The sequence below is a fragment of the Poecilia latipinna genome, unplaced genomic scaffold (assembly GCF_001443285.1).
Source record: "Poecilia latipinna isolate Pla-1442-1.1 unplaced genomic scaffold, P_latipinna-1.0 Scaffold1153, whole genome shotgun sequence".
NCBI lineage: Eukaryota > Metazoa > Chordata > Actinopteri > Cyprinodontiformes > Poeciliidae > Poecilia > Poecilia latipinna.
The window spans coordinates 149069-168522 of record NW_015113769.1 but is presented as its reverse complement, the minus strand read 5'-3'; the positions used below and the strand labels follow the sequence as shown (position 1 = coordinate 168522).

At 38.6% G+C, this 19454-nt stretch overlaps 1 protein-coding gene across 1 annotated transcript; it reads right to left on the bottom strand.

Annotated features, from left to right (window-relative positions):
* Nucleotides 1-102: 102 nt before the first annotated feature.
* On the bottom strand, nucleotides 103-19450 carry gpm6aa (glycoprotein M6Aa). The gene is made up of 7 exons (XM_015053004.1): nucleotides 18932-19450; nucleotides 5567-5759; nucleotides 5205-5361; nucleotides 3801-3954; nucleotides 3237-3313; nucleotides 2656-2721; nucleotides 103-1294 (listed from the first exon to the last, which is right to left on the bottom strand). Exons 1-7 carry the CDS (start codon nucleotides 18966-18968, stop codon nucleotides 1142-1144), a joined length of 837 nt encoding a protein of 278 aa, XP_014908490.1. The 5' UTR covers nucleotides 18969-19450; the 3' UTR covers nucleotides 103-1141.
* Between the last annotated feature and the right edge of the window lie 4 nt (nucleotides 19451-19454).

The following is a 19454-nucleotide window of genomic DNA, read 5'->3' as shown; positions in this document are numbered from 1 at the left end:
AAAAAAAGCAGGCAATGAAGTGACGGGCTGTTTCTGCAGCCGTATGGCAAAATGTGTAGGCAACACAGTTACTGTCATAAAACACAAATAAAATCTGTGACACACACGTTAATCACATCTTATTAATCCACCAAGGACCGACGTTACAGCAGAAACTTCTCAGCTTCAGGCTCATTCTTTTTAGTTCAGATTGATGGAGACTGGATACGCTTCTTTTTAATTTTCTTTAAACAGGAGTGCAAAAACATAAAGATCATCTTTGATGTCACCATATTTACAGTGCAGAGTTTTGCTTAAACACAAGATTAGTATTCATAATGCTCTGCTTTCCGAAAATAGATTTAAATGACAAGGTTATACTCCTCAGTTAAATTTAACTTGGCTCGTTCCCCCTTTATATTAACAATAATTTCTGTTTAGCAGAGATTTCTTTGCATCGATTTGGTTCTTAATATTTAGTTGGTTTGCTACTTCATAATGAAAAACAAACTGAATAGTTGTTTATTGTGAAAGTGTGTCTTAATCCCTGGGAATCCTGGCAAAATTTGCATTTTTTAAGGTGTGAGATGCAAAATATTTTCAAAAACTAACCATTCATTCATTTAAAACACTCTTACACATGAAATCTCCACACACACACGAGAAATGTGCTTAAAAACCCTTTAAAGCCCCTGTTGACCCCCTCAGAAATCAATGAAAAAGAAATAAATTATGAATGAGCAAAATTACCAAATAAAAACAAAAGATTTATACACAAACTATAATAAAACTTAAAAAAGCTGAAATATTACTGCTACTTCTGATTCTACAAACTACACTAAAACTACAATCAGCACTAAACGACTCGTATTCAAGAATAATACAACTGCCATGACGATGATTAGAAAAACCCATCCACGAGAGAGGTAAAGGGGCGTTTTTTTTTTTCATTTGAGATGCTGCTTGTGACGAAGGAGCTTTGTGAGAAGCACCTCCAGACCACATTGTCACATGACGCACCGGTTACATCAGCAGTGCCGAGGGCCCTAGGCGCCATCCGCCCCCCCTCAGGAGGGGATGGTTGAGAGAGACAGAGAGAAAGCAAGAGGAGAGGCGGGGGGGAGAGAGGCCGGAGTGGCAGGGCCAGGCCTCGCGCTGGACTCTATGTGTACGCGTTGAGGCGCTCCTTGGAGCGAGTGGAGTGGATGTCATGAAGCTCCTGCTCCTCTTTGGACTTGATGTCCTCGTACTTCTGCATGCGGCAGGCATCCTTCACGTAGGCCCAGTTGGCAGACAGAACCATCAAGTAGTGGATCTGTGAGGAAAATGGAGAAATGCAAAATAAACAAGAGAAATAAATTAATTTGACACGGTTCACAATATAGAAGCCATTTTCTTAAATTGTGTGATGTTACAACCTCAATTTATTACACCTTTTAGATGGAATACCACCGGTTTACTGTACAAGATAAGAAGACATTACTGTAGATCTGAAGTCGACTCAGGATGATGAGAGTTTTGGACAGATGCAAAACTGTCACTTTGTACTGTAAGTGGTAGCATAGAGGAAAGGATAGTCAGGTAACTCAGGACATGTGGTAGGTGAAGGATTGGCAACATGACAGAAAGGTAAATGTCACATATCTGGAAGGTTCGTAGAAACCTGTTTTAGTGTGAAGTCTTTTTCTTGTGACCTGACAGATTTTTCTATGAGCTTGTATATCATTGTCATGTGATTACTTTTTTTTATTGTTATTTAATTCCAAGAACATTTTTGTTGAAATATTTGTTATTAAAATACGCAGCTCAACAAGGAGAAGCAGAGAGGGTCATAATAGAAAACATGGAGTGCTGAAAGATGGAGATTTTGCCACCTTGTTACTATGTTGTTTATTATTATTAATTTGGTGGTCCACCAGGTGGCAGCATAATGCCAGTCCATGCCTTGAACCATGACGTTACCATGGTAACAGAGATTATAATGGATGTTTTGTGCTTTAATAAGACAGCTTCTCCTGTCGGTCTGACTCCTGCACCGCTCGACCTTTCTAAGATCCAGTCAGCTCCTTCAGATTTACACGTTTGGATTCAGTTGCTCCCTTTTGTCTGTGTTCCCGTTAAAGATTCTTGGCCGTGTTTGTGTGGTTCAGAACTGCCAGCATTGGCTGGAGGTTCTGTTGTGGTTTCTGTTTGGCAGAGAAACACTTAGAGGAGGTATCGAGTCCAGCCACAGTTTGCGCCATCGGTTTCTGTCTAGCAACCACTTTCTGCTTCTCAGAAAATGGCTTCGCACAAATTACTGAGCGATGTTTGCAACAATCTCTGAGCCTTTCTTTTCCCTGTTTCCATGACAACAGCATGACATGCCCGCCGCCTCCAAAAGAGGGAGGGAGACGAACCCTGTCTCTTTCACTGCACCAAAATGTCTTCTTTCTTCTGTCTACCTCTTTTATCTCCCAGGGAATCACAAGGAGAAACAACAAAATGTCACCAGTTTCCCAGCGTTTTTCCTCAGTTTCCTGCAGCTAATCAGAGGAATGCACATTCTTCTTAAAACAAATGAGATCATGCACTAGCCAGAGCCGATGTATTCTGCTGGTATCTCTAGAGTTCTGCGTTTGGGAGATGTTGAGGTACATTTGAAATAATGATTTCATTTTGCTGTTGGTGGCTCACCATTGCAATAACGGCGGCTCCTGCTCCAGCGAGGGCACAGATGAAGAGGTGGAACGTCATATCCAGCTGCAAACAAATCACACCATCTTAATCACTGACACAGAACTTGCTGGTTTTAATTGTAACATTCAGATTAGAAAGAATTACAAAGAAATAGCCATTAAAATATCCATAAAAATGGAGGCAGAATTAACTGATTACCAGTCCTGCATAATAAACACCACTGGTGCATAATTTTGAAGTAAATGTTTTATTAAGCTTTTCAACTAAAGATATAAAAAGTCTGGTGTGCATTTGTATTACCCCACAAATCTATGTTGATAGCTGCAAATCTTGTGTTATTCTCAGTGGGAGGTCATGTGGTTTGATTTGTGCCATATCCTGCTGTAAACTTCGACATAGCTTTAGCCCCAACCTGTCTGCTGTGTTCTGCTCATCTGTGCACTGTTTTATGTAGGTATCAAAACGGATACCTACATAACCTCCATTATTTATGGCTAGGTTTGGTTCTGCACACATGGTTCTTTCACTTATCTTGAAAGAGTGCAATAAATAACATTTTCTGTCACTGCATCTTTTACCTCAGTAGATCCACACATCCTGTAGAACTTCTCTGATCCAGCACACACAGTTTTTGCTTCAGCAAGCGGGACAATGCCTGCAATAAGCAGTTACAGTTTTATTGTCAGGTGAGTTTTTCTTCTTTTATCAGAGCACAGAAACAATCTGCAAAATGTAGAAACGGCTTCCATAAAACTGTTCTCATATGAACAAGAGACACAGAGACAAGTTCTCATTGTCTCTGTGGTGGCAAATTGTTGTTGACACTCAATCGCTGTGTGAGTGCCTGCTGGTGGTTAATGGGCTGGAATATATGGCACTAATTCTACTATCATAAGCATAATCTGATTTGAAAACATTAAGAGCACTTCAGACAAACCTGGCTTTGATGTATCACAATTTCAGAGTTGAATATTGGCTTTCATATAAGTTCACTTCATATAAGTGCAGCCACTAGTTTGCTATAGATTATTCTGACCTAGAGCAGCTGTTCTGGGTGCATGATCTACACATGAACTTCAAAAGTTGTGAATAAATCTGAGAGCAATGGACAGGGTAAAGAATCGGAGAAAAAAAGTTGTTACCGTATTGACGCGGGTCGAGGCACAGCGACGCCCCCTCCAGCACAGTGTCGTTTTGGCAAATATTCCAGATGTTGAAATATATAAAGACAGGAATGGAGGTGAACGCAGTCACTCCGAGCCAGGCCAGCATGAAGATGTAAGTCAGCATGATGAACTGAAAATGAACACAGGAAACCAGATAACTACTGAAAAGAATATGACATCTTAGTAAAATCATAAATGTAAGGTAAATATTGCTTTTTCCTGGTCACATTTTCAGAACTTCTGCAGCAAGTAGTACTGGTTTCTTTATGCTCTGGCTGCTGGATTTCTGTTGTTACCCCACTTTTGATTGCGTAGAGAATCAGAATGCTGATGACACTTATTAATAATTGCGGATGTTGAGCACAGATACAAGATGTATGGAGGAGAAACCCAAGTGTTGCACAACTTTACCCAAGAATAGACGATCAAAATGTAGCTCATGATTCAAACAAAAACAGAACTTAAACAATCCTGAAGGATTGGTCAGTCCTGTGTGTCCTGGTTGTCCAAGCCTTCTTAATAAAATTAATTTAGTCTCCAATCTCAGTTCCCCTCCTCAGCTGAATGATCTTCTGGGGAGGAGTCGTCATGAGGGACTGATCAGCCAATCAGAAGCGGACATGGGTTAATATGAGAGCACTGTGCCAAGATCTACAAATAGTAGTGTTATTTTAAAAACATCAAAATCAACAAACCATTCTGAACATTTTAAGCATAAGGTGGTTTGTAGGTCATATGGTGGAAATCTATGAATGACATTTGCAGAAATAAATTATTTTGGATTTGAAAAAGTTTGTTTCTATAACAGTTTAAAAAAATGTAAAGGAAACACTTGATATGTTTACATGTTTACGGTAATCTTCAATTAATTTAGATAATTTGAGTTAATTGAAAGGTTGGCTAATTCAGGATTTCTTTGACTTAAATGCTTATATTTGAAGATCTTTACACTTTGTGGGCATTTAAGAGCCTTTGGTCTCTCCTGTTGACCTCCAGGGTCTTAAGAAGCAGCTTAGCTTCCTTATGCTTTGAATCAGCTCTGCTTCATTTTTCTATTTCTGTCAAATATCTATTTGGTGATGCTAACAAGTTTATTTAAACCATAGCTTACTTTCTTTATTATATTATCTTTTAAGTTACTATGTCTGAAGATGATCTTGACAGGAAATCTGCAAGCACTGGTTGCTTTTTAATCACTTTAATTTGAGTTTTTGTAGTTTAAGACGTGACAGTATGATATCAAGAAATTATAACCAAGACACAATGTTAATACAATACCAGTCTGCTGTGTTCCTTAGCTTGTTCATTAATATTCCCTATCAAACCCCTCAGGCCTTGAGAGTTTAAACTCTGTGTATGGTGAAGCATGCAGACTCATACCCAAGCGCTGACACAGCGTCCACAGGTGGTGATCTTGAAGTCTCCATACAGATCCTTAATGGCTCCGCTGGTGAAGAATCCCTCCACCATCAGTAGGATGCCATAGACGAAGAAAGCCGAAGCAATGCCATAGATCACATATTTGATTATGTCAATCCTGCAGAGTAGATATAGAAAACCATTTTGTTCTTCAAATTACTCTGTAGTGTAGAAATTCACCATAACTTCACACAAAGAAAAAATTTAGCAATATACACAAACTTTCACATTCTTTGGCAATATTAGAAACTGATTTGAGGGATTATTTTTATCCTCATTTTCACTGAACAGTTTCTCTTTGCAAACTGATGTTTTTCACTCACATGGTGAAGACGTCCAGCGCATCCACTGGGCTCCTCACAACCTCAAAGTAGTTCTGGAGGATGGTGACGGTGCCCGACAGGGCTTCGTGCCCGCAGCCGCAGAACAGGGCCACGCCCGCATACAGCAGGATGGTAGCTACCAGGGACGGGTACGGGATGCCGCCCAGGCATTTGATGCAACACTCCAAGCATCCTGGAAACACAGCCAGGTTCCTCGGTTAGCTGACTGAGTCAGAGCAAAATTCAAGAAGACTTTTCAAGCCTGGAGACACGACTTTCCCGTCTGCAGGATTTTAAATAATTCAGTCCAACATCACAAATGAGGAAGCTCCATCAGAAGGTTGTACCAGTGTCTCAGTTCACTGGTGGAGAATCTGCATCATTCAGACGAGAGTTGAGCAGCAGATATCCATGCATGGAAAAAGAAACTTCCAAGACTAAATCTGAGAATGGTTTTCTATGGTTTAGAAATAATTTTCTTTAGGATAACGAGGAGCATGTCAATTCTAAAATACCACATTGATAAACGAGATTTGGACAGACTGCTTTCTGAATTAAGATTGACACCATAACTCAAATCAGAATAAGTCTATTAGTGACAAGAGATGAAAATTATGACAGCTAAAGGCACACACACACACACACATCATTTGCGTATGTTAAGATGTGCAGTTCCTATTCTATTCTATTCTATTCTATTCTATTCTATTCTATTCTATTCTACATATGTTAAGCCAAGAAGGAGACATTTAATGTCCACTTCTTTTTCATGTTTATTATTACATTCATATTATTCTCAGTGATCCTCTGTAATATTAAAGGCTTAAAAATAATTGAATTTAATGTTTGTTTTGCAATTCTGGAAAAAGAAAATAAAGATAAATGTTTGATTCTTCCTCATTTCATTTTCTAAAACAGAATCTGCATTTCTATTAAATTGAAAAGAGTCCCACTTGCATTTACATGATATCCACTCAGAAAATCTTGTAACTTTGCTAAATGTTTTGGCTTTTAGTTGCTTATGGTTCAAATTTTAAAATTTGCACCTTTGGTTCTTTAACTGGCTCCACTTTACATGCCAAACAAAATGTCTGAACAAAATGATTCTTTTGTTTGATTATCTGTTGTTTAAAAATGCTTATTAGGAAAAAGCTTTACCTTGGAATATGAATTGAAAATGGAACAATTACTTTACAGTTTAAAGACTCCAGCCCTATATTTATACTAAGAGTTGCCCAACCCTGTGGGCAATGCTGACATTTCATATTGGATGAAATCCCATCCTGAGATTTACATAGAGATTGTGACCTTTAACCCTGTCCTTTTGCCAGTCTTACCCCCAGAGGACCTGTGGGTGACCAGGGACTGGTTGGCTGTGGTTCCAGTTTGGAGGAGTCCGTCTTCGTCCCTGAGAGGCTGGGACTGTAAACGCTGATGTATGCAGCTGTCATATGAATTGGTTAGATTTATGAGTCACCGCCATGTCTTTGGGTGTTTGTTTGTGTTTCTGAGTCAGTCATTTTTCAGACAGCAGCAGAAGCTAAACCTATTCCCTGTGCTGCAGTAGAATAAGCTTTGCAAGGCACTGCAGCAAATAAACCAGCAGACATTTTAATAACATAAACAAAGGCTGCTTCATGCTCATTGGCTTTATGAACAATGGTTAAGTGTGCATGCATTTATTTGTTGCAAAAGAAAACCTAATTTTGTTATTGTAAATTATAGCACAGATAAAAAAAAGGATCAAATTCAGAATGTTTTCAGCATCAGATGTTAGCAGCAGTAACAGTCACCATCTCTCTCTGCAAATTAAGCGTCAAAATAACATCTCTGCTCCTCAACTCTGCTTCTGATTCTCAAGGTAGACCTGAGTGGAATACTGAGTAGCTGATCCGCCTGCCAGGCTGTGCTGAGCATTCAGACGGTTGGTAGGGCTCCAGCCTCTCCCAGGGTTCATTATCTGCATCCTCACCCACTGCTGTGCTGTGGAATGTGTTTTCAGACACACTCTTTAATTTTTAACCATTTTATCTGGGCGCGCAGAGAATGTTTGCTCTTCCCAACACCTTGTGCAAGTTATTTTTTTCTTTACTCCAGAATCAACCTGTGACTGTTTTCAACAACATGACAGATGAAAGAATGAAGAAGAATGTCCAGTGCACTTAGCTTCTGCATTGTTCTTGGTTTGTTGTTTGAATGATTTTGGACTAAATGAGCAGGATTTTGATGTATAGATGCTTACTCTGAATATTTTAGTGGAGGAAAATAAATCCTTGCCAACACCACAGCATGTCCATCTGACTTTTCTGAGTGTCAAAAGGAGTTTGGTTGTCCGGTTTGCAAGTATTTTGTGGATCTGAAGAAGACTTTATGTGGCGGTCTGTATTGCCTTGAAGCACAAACCAGTCCTTGCATACACAGAGGATGAATGGTGTCTGCACAAAGTGATTCTCTTTGTGTTAACACAGAAATGGAGAGAAGAAGTGATTCTACTACCCATAGTATTCAGCATGCAGTGGATCAGTCTGCAGGTTCCTTAAAGTTTTGAAGCCATGGTTCTCAATGTGAATAAACTGGACTGCTTCTTCCAGGTTGAGGAATTCAAGTATTTTGTTGACTTGTTCACAAGCCATCGTCAATCAGAGACAGACAGACTGGAGCTTCTCTGCAGTAAAGCAGGCACAGCTCCTTTGGGTTGTGATAAGGAAAGAGTTGAAACAAAATAAACTCTCGATTCAGTGCAACCCATCTACATTCTTCTCTGATAATGATGTTGACCAAATCAAGGAGATCTCGGACAAACGTAGCTATACTTCCTCCTTCTATCCTGATCAGGATTTCTACTGGATGCTTTTGAAGACTTTTGGAATATTCAACTGGGAGCAAATGACAGAGCAGATCCAGAACCCACTGGAAGAACTTTTGTCATTTTTAGCTATAAGAAAACAGAAGTTTTCATTTTATTCAATAGAAAATGTGATTTGAAAGCTTTAATGTGAGAACAGTTTCAGTCATGAAAGACATTTATCTTCAATTTTTGGAAATATTGGTCTGTCTTGTGTCTGAAGAATGTGGAGAACAATATCTAGGTATCCAGTGGCAGGTACAATGACGTGGCAAGAGGTTTTGGCGAGGTAGTGATGCTGGACCTCCTGGGTTGAATCTTTGTGGTATGGCAATAAAGTCTAGATCTAAGAATGTTTTTTTAAAAATACCCCTAACTAACACCAGGTTTTTCTGGGACTTAAGACTGAACTTATAATTACATATTTATGGTGAATTAATATTTAATTTGAATGCTATTAGTTGTTTCTGGCTTTACTGACGGAGGCAACGGCCCCCCCCCCCCCCAAGTTCCTGTAGATCCGCCCCTGTCCCTACCGGACTTTTCCTTTCTAATACAAGTTTCCTGTTGGTGGCGTTATGTTGTTGTTTCTTCTCATCTTAAACTTGCCTCAAACATCAGATTGTTTGAAAATCCTCCAGGACAGACGGTGAGTTTGCCACCTCTCTTCTCTCAGTCTCATGACCGGATTTATTGACCCTATGGTGACTCACATGAAGCGTGATAGATGCAGCCAGTCACATTTGCTGTCCAGTCATCAGAAATTCACAGAAGCAGACATTAAATGTACAAGCATTTTATAGGTTTCATGCTTTACAGGTGGAGCAAAAACATGTTTTCTGGTAATAATCTCTTTTGTGGTTTTTATTTTAGACATTTTTTCTCACCTATTCAAGTCATAGCTGTGATTTTTCTCGTTCAGCGTTGATTAAAAAAACAAGACTGTGTCTCTTTATACACTTTGAAGACGTGCCGATGAAATGTGTTGCTGCAGCCATGCAGAGACGATTTCAACATGATGGGGAAAGAGCGCTCGTATAAAAGATTTATGGCCTGGCCTCAATTGATGTTTATTACTTTTGCATTATTTACGTTCCTGCACACAGATTACACCAAGTCAAAAATCTTTCTCTCCTTCTGGTTTAATGTTGCTCATTTTCATCTGAAGCATAATCAAGTCAATTATCAATAATTCATATGGAGGAAAAACAGAAGTCTTAATTATTTTTGCTTATTAAGCTATAATTAAAATAGCCTGTTGTGCATTAGTGAGAGGACATGTTTCCATGGAAACAGCAGAGTGGAGATACAGGGTTGGATGAGCGCAGTGTGTGCATTAGTGAGGGGCTGTAACATGAGTGATGTTTTATTGATTCTCTGCTTTTAATTTTGTGGAATGGAGACACTTTGGATTCACTAAATACTGAAATATAAAGACAGAATGACCATTTGATTCCCCGATAGAAATATATAAATATATATGTTGAATGAGCGCAGCGATGAATAAATGATACAGAGAAACAAGATTTTCTTCTCTGTAACTCTTTGCTAAACTTAACTGACCCAAAGTTTGGGCCAATGAAGGATGAGGTGGAGCTGCTGGGTGCTTGATCCATAATTTAGGAGTCGCACAATACAACCGCATGGAAGCCTCTCACATGACTTATTCATGCTTTCTGCTTAGCCATGGTAAAAATAAAATATCCCATGCTTTATTAGGGGTCAAGGAAGCTATAGTAGATCTGAAAATATGTAAAAACATTTTTGTTGTTTTTTTTTAAAAGTATTTTCTGTGAACTTTAAGCATTTTGTCCTACTGTTTTTGTTGCAGATTGCCTTTACTGTGTTTTGCATATCCTATTAGTAACACCTCAATCAGCTCAAAATCGGTTGAGAATCAGTTACATTTAAACACATCATGGTGCAAAATAAAAAGGATTTTAACATTTTAATTATTTAAACAAAGAACTCTGTGGGATTTGCATAATGCATCCTTAAATGATAAAACCTCTCCAAAAAAACAAACAGGTGTAAAAAGTGAATGTGACCCCAAAACACCACGGCCCAATCAGCAGATAAAGAGAAAGGATCACCGCCCAACCCGCCCCCCCCCAACCTCACACCTCCCACCGCTGCTCCATCTGTCAGTGTCACATCCAGCAGGCAAAAGAAACACACACATCCTCAGTGACCCAGTCAACTTTTCAGTGCTTAAATATGCTCAGAGCTAAATGACGCCTAGCAGAGGGAAGACGGCTCAGGATGATGGTGGGTTTCATTAACGAAGGATTTACTGCTCCTTTGAGGCACCAGTGCATCGAAAAGTTGTACAAATTGAGGAAAATGCATCGTTTTACATCAGTCTCATTCATTAGTCACCTCATGCATTGTAAATGTTTAATTTCTTACTCAAGAACTGTATTTGAGATAAAACTTGAAATTCACAGCAGTATGAATAAAAGTATTTACAGTTTATCCACAGAAGTCTACATTTGACTCCTGATTAGTCTCATCAAGAAAGAGCCAGTCAACATTTTTAAATTCATTACACTGACCATCATTTGTTGAAGCCTTTTTGGAAACCTATAATCCAGTGTGTCGTGTTCAGGCACCTTTTTGTGTGTCATGGTTTTAAGCTGATTTTGGCCATTGAGTCTGTAATCGTACAGCATTAAGTGACACAAAGAATGATTAGGGTCATGGCTAAAGTTCACAGTGTGACGTGTGAAAAGGAAAACATGAGTTTGGGTGTTATTTATTCATCATTTCATGAGACCAGGCTGCTTAATTATGGAGAACTTATGAAACTTCCAACACCATTTGGGTAAATAATGCTTGCAGTCATGCATTTGTACTTCCTAATACCTGCAAAAGTGAAAGTACGATCCAATATCTATAAATACTGTACAGTATAAGAAGCTGTCAAAACCAAGCAGATAAAAGGATGTGAGATGTGTTAATTTAGTTATTAATATCTTCATCTTGAAAACTAAAACTAGACTAAACTTTCTAATATTAGATCAGTGTTAGATGATCTTTTGACCTTTGCAGTGCACCAAACACCTGCAAAACTTAAGAGATATTTGCACATTTCACCTCATTTAATTGCTTTCTTCCAAGTCCCTGTAATATATCTGTTATGGACTGTCGGTCTAGTCAAAGATCCTTCCTGTTCCAGTGTAAGTTTTTTTTTTTACTTGATAAAAAGCATTCAGAAGCTCAAATGTGATAACATTTATCTGCCATTGTTGGTAATTTCAGTCTCTTGAGTCTGAAGAATGTGGTTGAAAAAAATCAGTCATATTAACAACCATCTAATATAAATGCAATCACACTTTACACCGATCTGCCTCTGAATGGTTGCTGAGTCCTTCATGGCGTCTCGTCCAGGAAGACACATTCTGCTCAGCTTCCTTCACGGAGCTTTTTAAAGTTTGTCACCCATTTCCAAATCCAAAGTGAGGAATCTGAGAGAGTTCAGTACCTCCTGCCATCTGAGTGACCTCCTGGCAGACAGGACTGCTGCAGCAGCAGAAAAACCAGCTGAAAGGAAAGGAGGAGTCAGATTCCCCGAGACGAAACACAAAACGTGCAGGAAGAGAAATCAGCGTAAATAGCTGCGTCTGACCCACAGTAGACTTTTCCTCTTCAGGTCTGAGAAGCCGTCATAAAGGCGGTTCTGCAACTTTTAATATCTCCTCCCCTTTTTTCTTACCCCAATATTGTAGATAGTTAAGATATTAGATATTATTTTCAAAGTTCAGTTCCTTCCTATAACTTCTGTTGCAAAGCAGAATTAAGTTTAAAATCCTTTCCTTTATCATTTTTGTTTCTTTTCAAACTCATATTTAGGATAGGAGTCTCAGTTGTCACATTAAAAGTACCTTTTGAAAATAACAACCTTTCAGAAGGTATTAAACATACTTCTTATTAAGCTCACATTCCTGTTTTAATTTTTTTTTTATTGGTCTGATGTTCTAATTTTAAATATGTTTCATTAGCTGTAAATGTAAAGTTACTACCACTTAGGAGAAATAAAGGTGCTAAAACCTCACTTTGTATAACTTAAATAATGTGTTTCACTTGGTGATGGAGTTATTGAAATAAATTGACGTTTCAATAATACTCCAATTTGTTCAATGTGGCTGTAGGAATGTTATGTTTGATTAATACATGAACCTTTATCTGAGAAACATGGATAATCCAGTAACTTCTTTAAATCTAAGGTGGATTTCAACAAGAGTTTAAAGACTGTAAATATGAATAATCTTCTTTACTTTATTATAGGTTCTTTCCTCTTCAAGTTCTCAAATCTAAAAACATATTTTATCAGGGAAAATTCAGAAATTTGTGGGGTTTCTTTTTTATAGTAACAATGCTCCTTGGCAACATGTTTCATTCCTTTGGAAATGAGAAATACTTTGTATTTTTTTATTTCTTTGTGCTGCATTTGTTTGAAAAATACATTTGGAGGTTATGCAGCAGAGTAGAGGATCTGGATTGTGGCCAAAAAAAAAAAAAAAGCTAATCAAATCCTCCAGTAGAAGAGTGAGACGTCGTCCCACAACAGTGTGTGACCAGGCCTGGTTATAGGCTTTCGTGGTTGTTTGGTTCTCCCATGTATTTCTGAAGTTTCAGTATGTTTAGTTCCTTCAGATTTTGTGAGATCTCAGTAATATCAGATTAAATTGTCTGCTGGAGAAGAACTGACGAGGTTTTCATGGGAACAACTCACTTACTCAACTCTGCTGCTCAACTAAAAAGTGCTTTTACCTCACAAATGTAGCATCATTTAAGGTGAAATGGAAAGGAATGCAGCTAATTGCCAGGTCTTTAATTAATTGATCACAACTAATTGCATTTTAATCAAACCATTTATTCACAAATTGAGCAACATTTTCAATTCAGAAACCCTTTTTGCTGCTAAATTACTAAAGATTGTATTGCTTTTAATCAGATATTTATTTTATTCAACCGTCAGACTGGTGCAAAGTACTTCTCTACACATACAGCTTCCCAGTGTTTAGGAAACCCTGATCATTCTTGGAGCTTCTCTAGTGGACTGGAGACGCTGACATTCGCGGTGGGGACGTGTGTGCTGCTGCTACATGTTTACCGTTGAGATGCTTTTTTATGCTTGAATAGCTGCACTGATAGGCTAACTCCTTTTAGCACAACTTGAACACAATAGTCTTTTCCAGTGTTCCATCAGACCAGCTTAGAAGCAGAAATGAACCCCAATGGGTCTAGAGAAGCGGTTTATCATCTATCACTGTTGTTAGTGTGTCAGATTTATAGGTGTACCAAAAACACACCAATATAAAGGTGTCATATCTTTACATAGGGGAAAAAAAAGGGATTAATTGCATTTAAATTGCATATAGGTTCAAATCTATGTAATTAGCAGAAATAAATCTGGGTAGAAATGTGAAGTCAGGTAACCTGAATGTCTTCAGTATGAAAAATCAAATCTGATCCTACTAGAACAATGCACTTAACAGAGGAGAAAACAGAACCATCAGTAGAGAATACCTAATCATGTTTGTTTGGTTATGATTAGTTTGCACCACAATGCATCCAATCAGACATGATTGCTGGTGCTCGTTATCAGAGGAGTTATGTATGGGGGGCAGGGAGGTGGTGGGTCGTTCGCGGAGTTAAAGGGAAAGGAGGGCGGGGGGGATGGTGGATCTGTGTCAGTGTGAGGGTATAACATGCTTGTCTCGTTGCTTTCCTTGCTCCGTTTTATGCCGCTCCCCCTCTCACTGCACACCATTTCTCCTGTAGCGAGCGGCAAGCGCTCTTTTTCTTTCCTGCTCCCCCATCTCCTCTGCGCATGTTTAATCAACCAGTATGGTTGCCATGCCAACCCCAGCGCGAAATCTGAGAATAGAGCGAGTACTTCAGAGCCATGACCCACTTTACTGTATGTCAACAAATTCAGTGGGACAATAGTGAATGAGACGCACTTCACACACGAGCCCTCAGGGCCAAGGGGCCGATGAGGGCCAGGTCCAAAGGCCTGGCGAACAATTTCCTCTTTTTCTCCTCAGAGATACAAGAGTCTGAGAAAAACTGCATGCCTGATAGACTGGGGGCGTTCTTTTGTTTAACTTCATTCCAGGAACTAAGCGATAAATGTAAAAAGAAAAACGCCAGAGATTTGCATGAAATGAACTCACTATGAAGAAAGAAGGAATGTAGGAATTTCATGAGAAAGCTGCAAAGCAAAACCTTATTCTGCTATTTAATGTTCTCAAGTTAATCTGACCAGCAACTTAAACTTTACTAAAGCATACTACTGCTTGATAATTTTACTACAGCAATATTACAGTCATGTTTATTACCACTATTAGATGTTGAATCACAGGATTTACAGTACAATCAGTTGTTTTGGCACAATAAGAAGTCGTCACGATGTTTTCAGAGAAAAGTCTCAAAAAAGGTGAAAAGAACAATTGGAGGAAGTCCCCTGACTTCTTCAGGGCTGGACAGGTTAGGACTCCAAACAATGAGACAGGGAGGAGCGCACCGAGGACACAAGACTCATGTTTTATAACACGGCCAAAACTGGACAAATTCTGCTGCTGCACCCTGACCTGACCTCAGTTTCACCAGGGTCCTCACTGCTGCACAGACTCTTTATAACAGTCTGAACATTTGGCAGTAATAAAGCTTTATTGGATTTATGGATGTTCCACAAATCCTCAGATAACATGATGCTGAAGAGATTTTATTTATAAATCTAAAGTCCTTTGACTTTACAAATCAGGATGGATCAGTTTGTGGTTATTTAACTAAATAAAAAATACTGTTTTAGTGCTTAACATCAAACTGAGCTAAACCCTTCAGAGCTGCTGAATGGTTAATAAACTTAACCTGTCTATTAGATAAGTTGAAAACAACTTACTAAAAATTGTCATTAATATTGTGTTGCATCGTATATTAAATACAAATATACATAAATGAAACATGTAGTTCTAGAATAATTAAATCTAAATAAGTTTAAAAATAATTTACTTTTACTTTTTGTATTTTAAAGTAAAATTTACATTTAAAAAATTTGAGTAAACAGACCTTATTTACTGAGCCGTAATCACAATTCATACATCTTTACATGTTTTTCAACTTAAAAGAAATGAAAGTCGCTTACTCAATGACTCTATTGAGGATTAAAAAAAATTGTTATATGTCACTTAATCAGATGTTATCTGTAAATAAATAAATTCATTTGTGTTTGTTTAAGTATAAATATCTTTTAGAAAAAGAATAAGAAATAGAATCTGTTCAATCATTTTACTTACTGAATTTTCTGTTTGTCTTCCATATTAAGACCTGGAAAACCAAATGTAAAGTTTTGAAACTATTTCATTTAAAACCACCTGTCCTTCAGAATAATGATAAAGCCATTCTCTAATAATAGAGGAACCTATGTCTGGATGTAACCCGAGGTTTCAAACTTGTATACCATACTGATTATAGTTGTGTTAAAAAAAAAAAACATCATTTAGATCAGAACATCAATTTTGAGTTTTGATTTTCCATATGGCGTCTGTGATGGATTCACAAGATTATAAAGTTTCCCTTTTTCTGGATTTATAAAAAACGTTGATCATGGACTAAAGAGAGTTGAAGGGATAATTTGGGGTTACAGGCATTGATTGGAGTGGATTTTCATATGAATCAGCTTTGCGCTTTGGGTGTGATGGTGAGTTGAGGGTAACGGTGAGCAAAGAAGCCAGTTAACTGTGAGACATTTGGCAGAAATGAGCAGACAGGGGGTTGTTGTTGCCATTTTGTTGAAAAACTCAGAAGTGGCAGAAACAGGACATTAAAAAGACCACTGGAGTCTCTTTTACAAGATGAGTCGTCTATGAAAATTAAAACTTATGAAGGAAGTGATGCAGTTCTGTTTTCAGAAAGAGGAGAGATGAGAAGATTGTGAAGATTGTTGTACTGAAAACAGTTTGAGTTTGATGCAAGTTTAAAATTGAAACATTCTTAAAATTCTGTGAACCTTTCAAAACATCGCCAAACTCCAGGATAAAATGACATGTTGTGTTTGTTTGGTAGAGTCTATTTTAGGCTGATAAAAATATCAATAAGGTCCTTGATATGTATCTGATGCCAAGTAAGAATCCTCATCAAACCTCAGAAGCAGAAGGACACGCTGTGCCTTGTGGAGCAGCTTCTTGGCTCAGGCTGGGCTAACAGGTGGACTTTTCTCTGTTTTTCCATTGAGCATCAATCAGCACACTGACTGGGTACATTTTCAAAACTTCAGTTTGAATTATTTGTGAACAGTTTTACTCCTCATGTTGTCATTTTTAAGGGGTTCCTTGGAAAACTAATCTTCTTAGCCTCATGTCTGTGTTTCAGAAAGGTTGTTGCTTTGCTTCCCTGTGGCGTCTGGCCACTTTCATGTGTGGAGTGGACCCCTACTGTCGGCCAGCAGCTCAATGAGCTGGTGCATCTGACTCATAATCTGAGATTTGCAGCCTCAGAAGAGGAAGACAGAAGGGAATTAGCGGGCAGTGAGTGCACTCAGTGACACCCGCAACCAGGAATTAAAAACATGTTTTAGAAATTGATTTTCTCTTTGTGTGGGAAACTTCTTTTGAAATAGTCAGAGATCCATGTGATCCGATACTTTCAGACTCCATCTCTTGTGTCTCAGCAGCAAAGTGTGGCTCTTGCTTCTGAGTAATGATTGTTACAGTGGATTACAGGATTTTACAGAAAGATGGGCATGAAATCAAAGAGGACAGCCTCAGTCTTCATCTCGCCTCTTCAGTGAAGTCATTCTGATCATGTGGCCTCTTCAAAGAGGATCTGTTAGTCACTGCTTTAATATCAGATGCATCAAGTTTCTGTCTAATATCTTTATTAACCAGAGGCTTATTTAGCTAATGTTTGAAAGCTGCTTTAAGTCGATGTAGTAGTTAAGGTGTTAACAGGATATTAAAAACTTTTAATCTCTTTTTTTTCTTCGAGCTTTCAAGGAGTTTTGTTTTAGCAAACAAATAATCATTGAACACTATTGAACTGAATGTGTCATTTTGTGTCATTACTCCTGGATCCATATGAAGGATGTCAGTCTGAAGTAGTCAAATGTAAGATAAAGAGACAAAATGAAGATTAATAAAGTAAATAAATGTCAAGTAATAACACATTTATTCATTTTTGTTTCTATATTTAAATTTGATACTAAAAGATTTTGTCATCCATCAGATTGATTTTATCACCTTAATGAACAGATTCTTATTAAAAATATACATTAATCATAATGAGACTTTTACCTGAATAATTAATTTCAAAGAATAGTTTAATTTTTTAAAAAATATTATTTTTAAATTAAATATAGATCACTTATATGATTTAGGAAGCACAGCCATATGCCACTTATATTTGGTCTTTAATTTACAGATATTTATGTATGGAGCATATGACATCACTAGCATTGCTATGGTAACAGGTTGATTTGATTTAGTTTATTTTTAACTGCCTTAGAAATTCTGGTCTCTCTCAATGAGACTTTAGCCTGAATAATAATAATGATAATAATGATAATGTTTTTTTTTTAAGTAAAATATTAAAATTATAGATGCATACAGTTTTTGTGTCTGGGTAACATATGTTATGTTGACTCTCAGTCTCTTGCACAAAACCACTCCAGAATTGTTCTGTCTCGATATTTCTGTCATTCCAGCAGCTCCTCAGGTCTGTCTTTCTGTTTTATGTTCACTGTGTGTTCACACACACACATACACACACACACACACATGCCTTTTCCTCTATTTGCAGTGAGTTGGTTTGATTCTGCAGCTCTATAAGTCTGGCCGCCTCAGTCATTCGCAGACACAGTGAATTATTTCTGCATAACTGAAGTGTAATCAGCAGGAGTGGGCGAATAGAAATTAGATGATAAGGACGGATCTGTGGCAGCTGCTGCAGCTCGTGTGTGTGATGCAGAGGAGAGGGACTGGAGGAGGGGAGCAAAACACAAACATATGAAGCCATGCCTGTCACATGAAGTGGATTTCAGGAGGGGAGAGTTCAGGCACAAACAAAGGTGTTTTTGATGTGACATGTCAAGATTTCTTTTGTAATACTGACATCGTTTTAAATGTTTCACTCCATAAAGCAATAAATAATCTTCTCCCTTCCCTGCATTAAAGTTTCCTTTAAATCATTCATGCTGGGATTTCATGCAAAGCAAACGTTGCTCCTGTTTGAAGTAAATTAAAAAGCTCCTCCATTAAATCAACAGTGAGCATTGAAAAGCATTGCAACACTGGAGACAAAGAGCAGAACCAGAGGCTCGGTTTGGTTCGTGTTTTTCTCTGAGCCGTCACGACAAGCATGAAATCCTCATGGAGCACACAAAGGCAGCCCAGCCACGGCTGCAGCCGTTCACGCCCCTCTGGCGACCCAAGCAGCTCACTCAGACACGATACCCAACAAAGAACGTACTGCAAACTGCTGCCCGCCTAACCCACCAGTTTCATGTCAAACCTTACCTTTCTGGGTCTGCCCCTCGTCCAGGTCTTCTTCCATGCTGCTGATTCTGTTATAGACTAACTGAAAAAGCCTGCTTGGATTGAAGGCTGAAAATCTGAATTATATCAGAGATAATCCACAGAAGACTTCCTCTTTGCTTCTCTTGTATCACTTTCCCGCTGTCTCTGTGTCTCTAGTGGACGCTGAGACTGGCTGTCAGCTGTGGTTTCTGTCAGGTGTCTGGATGATGCAAAGGAATCAGTGAGTCTTTGTGGTGCTGTCCACTGTGAGCCGCCGTGCCGAGTGCTGAAAACCTCCCTGGTCCCTGGCGGAGGAAGAGGAGGAGGAAGGGGAGGTGGAAGGGGGCTTGGACTGAGCAGAGGGTGGTCTTTATGAGGCAGCAGAGAGAATGTGGAACAAAAGCCTGTTTCTGAGAGCGAACCCGTTTCTGGAAAATGTGGAGTTAGAACAGCGAGGCATGCAGAAGGTTTAGACGGCTGAGACCCTCAGCCTGTGGCATGTTCTCCGTCATGTTGAGTTTGT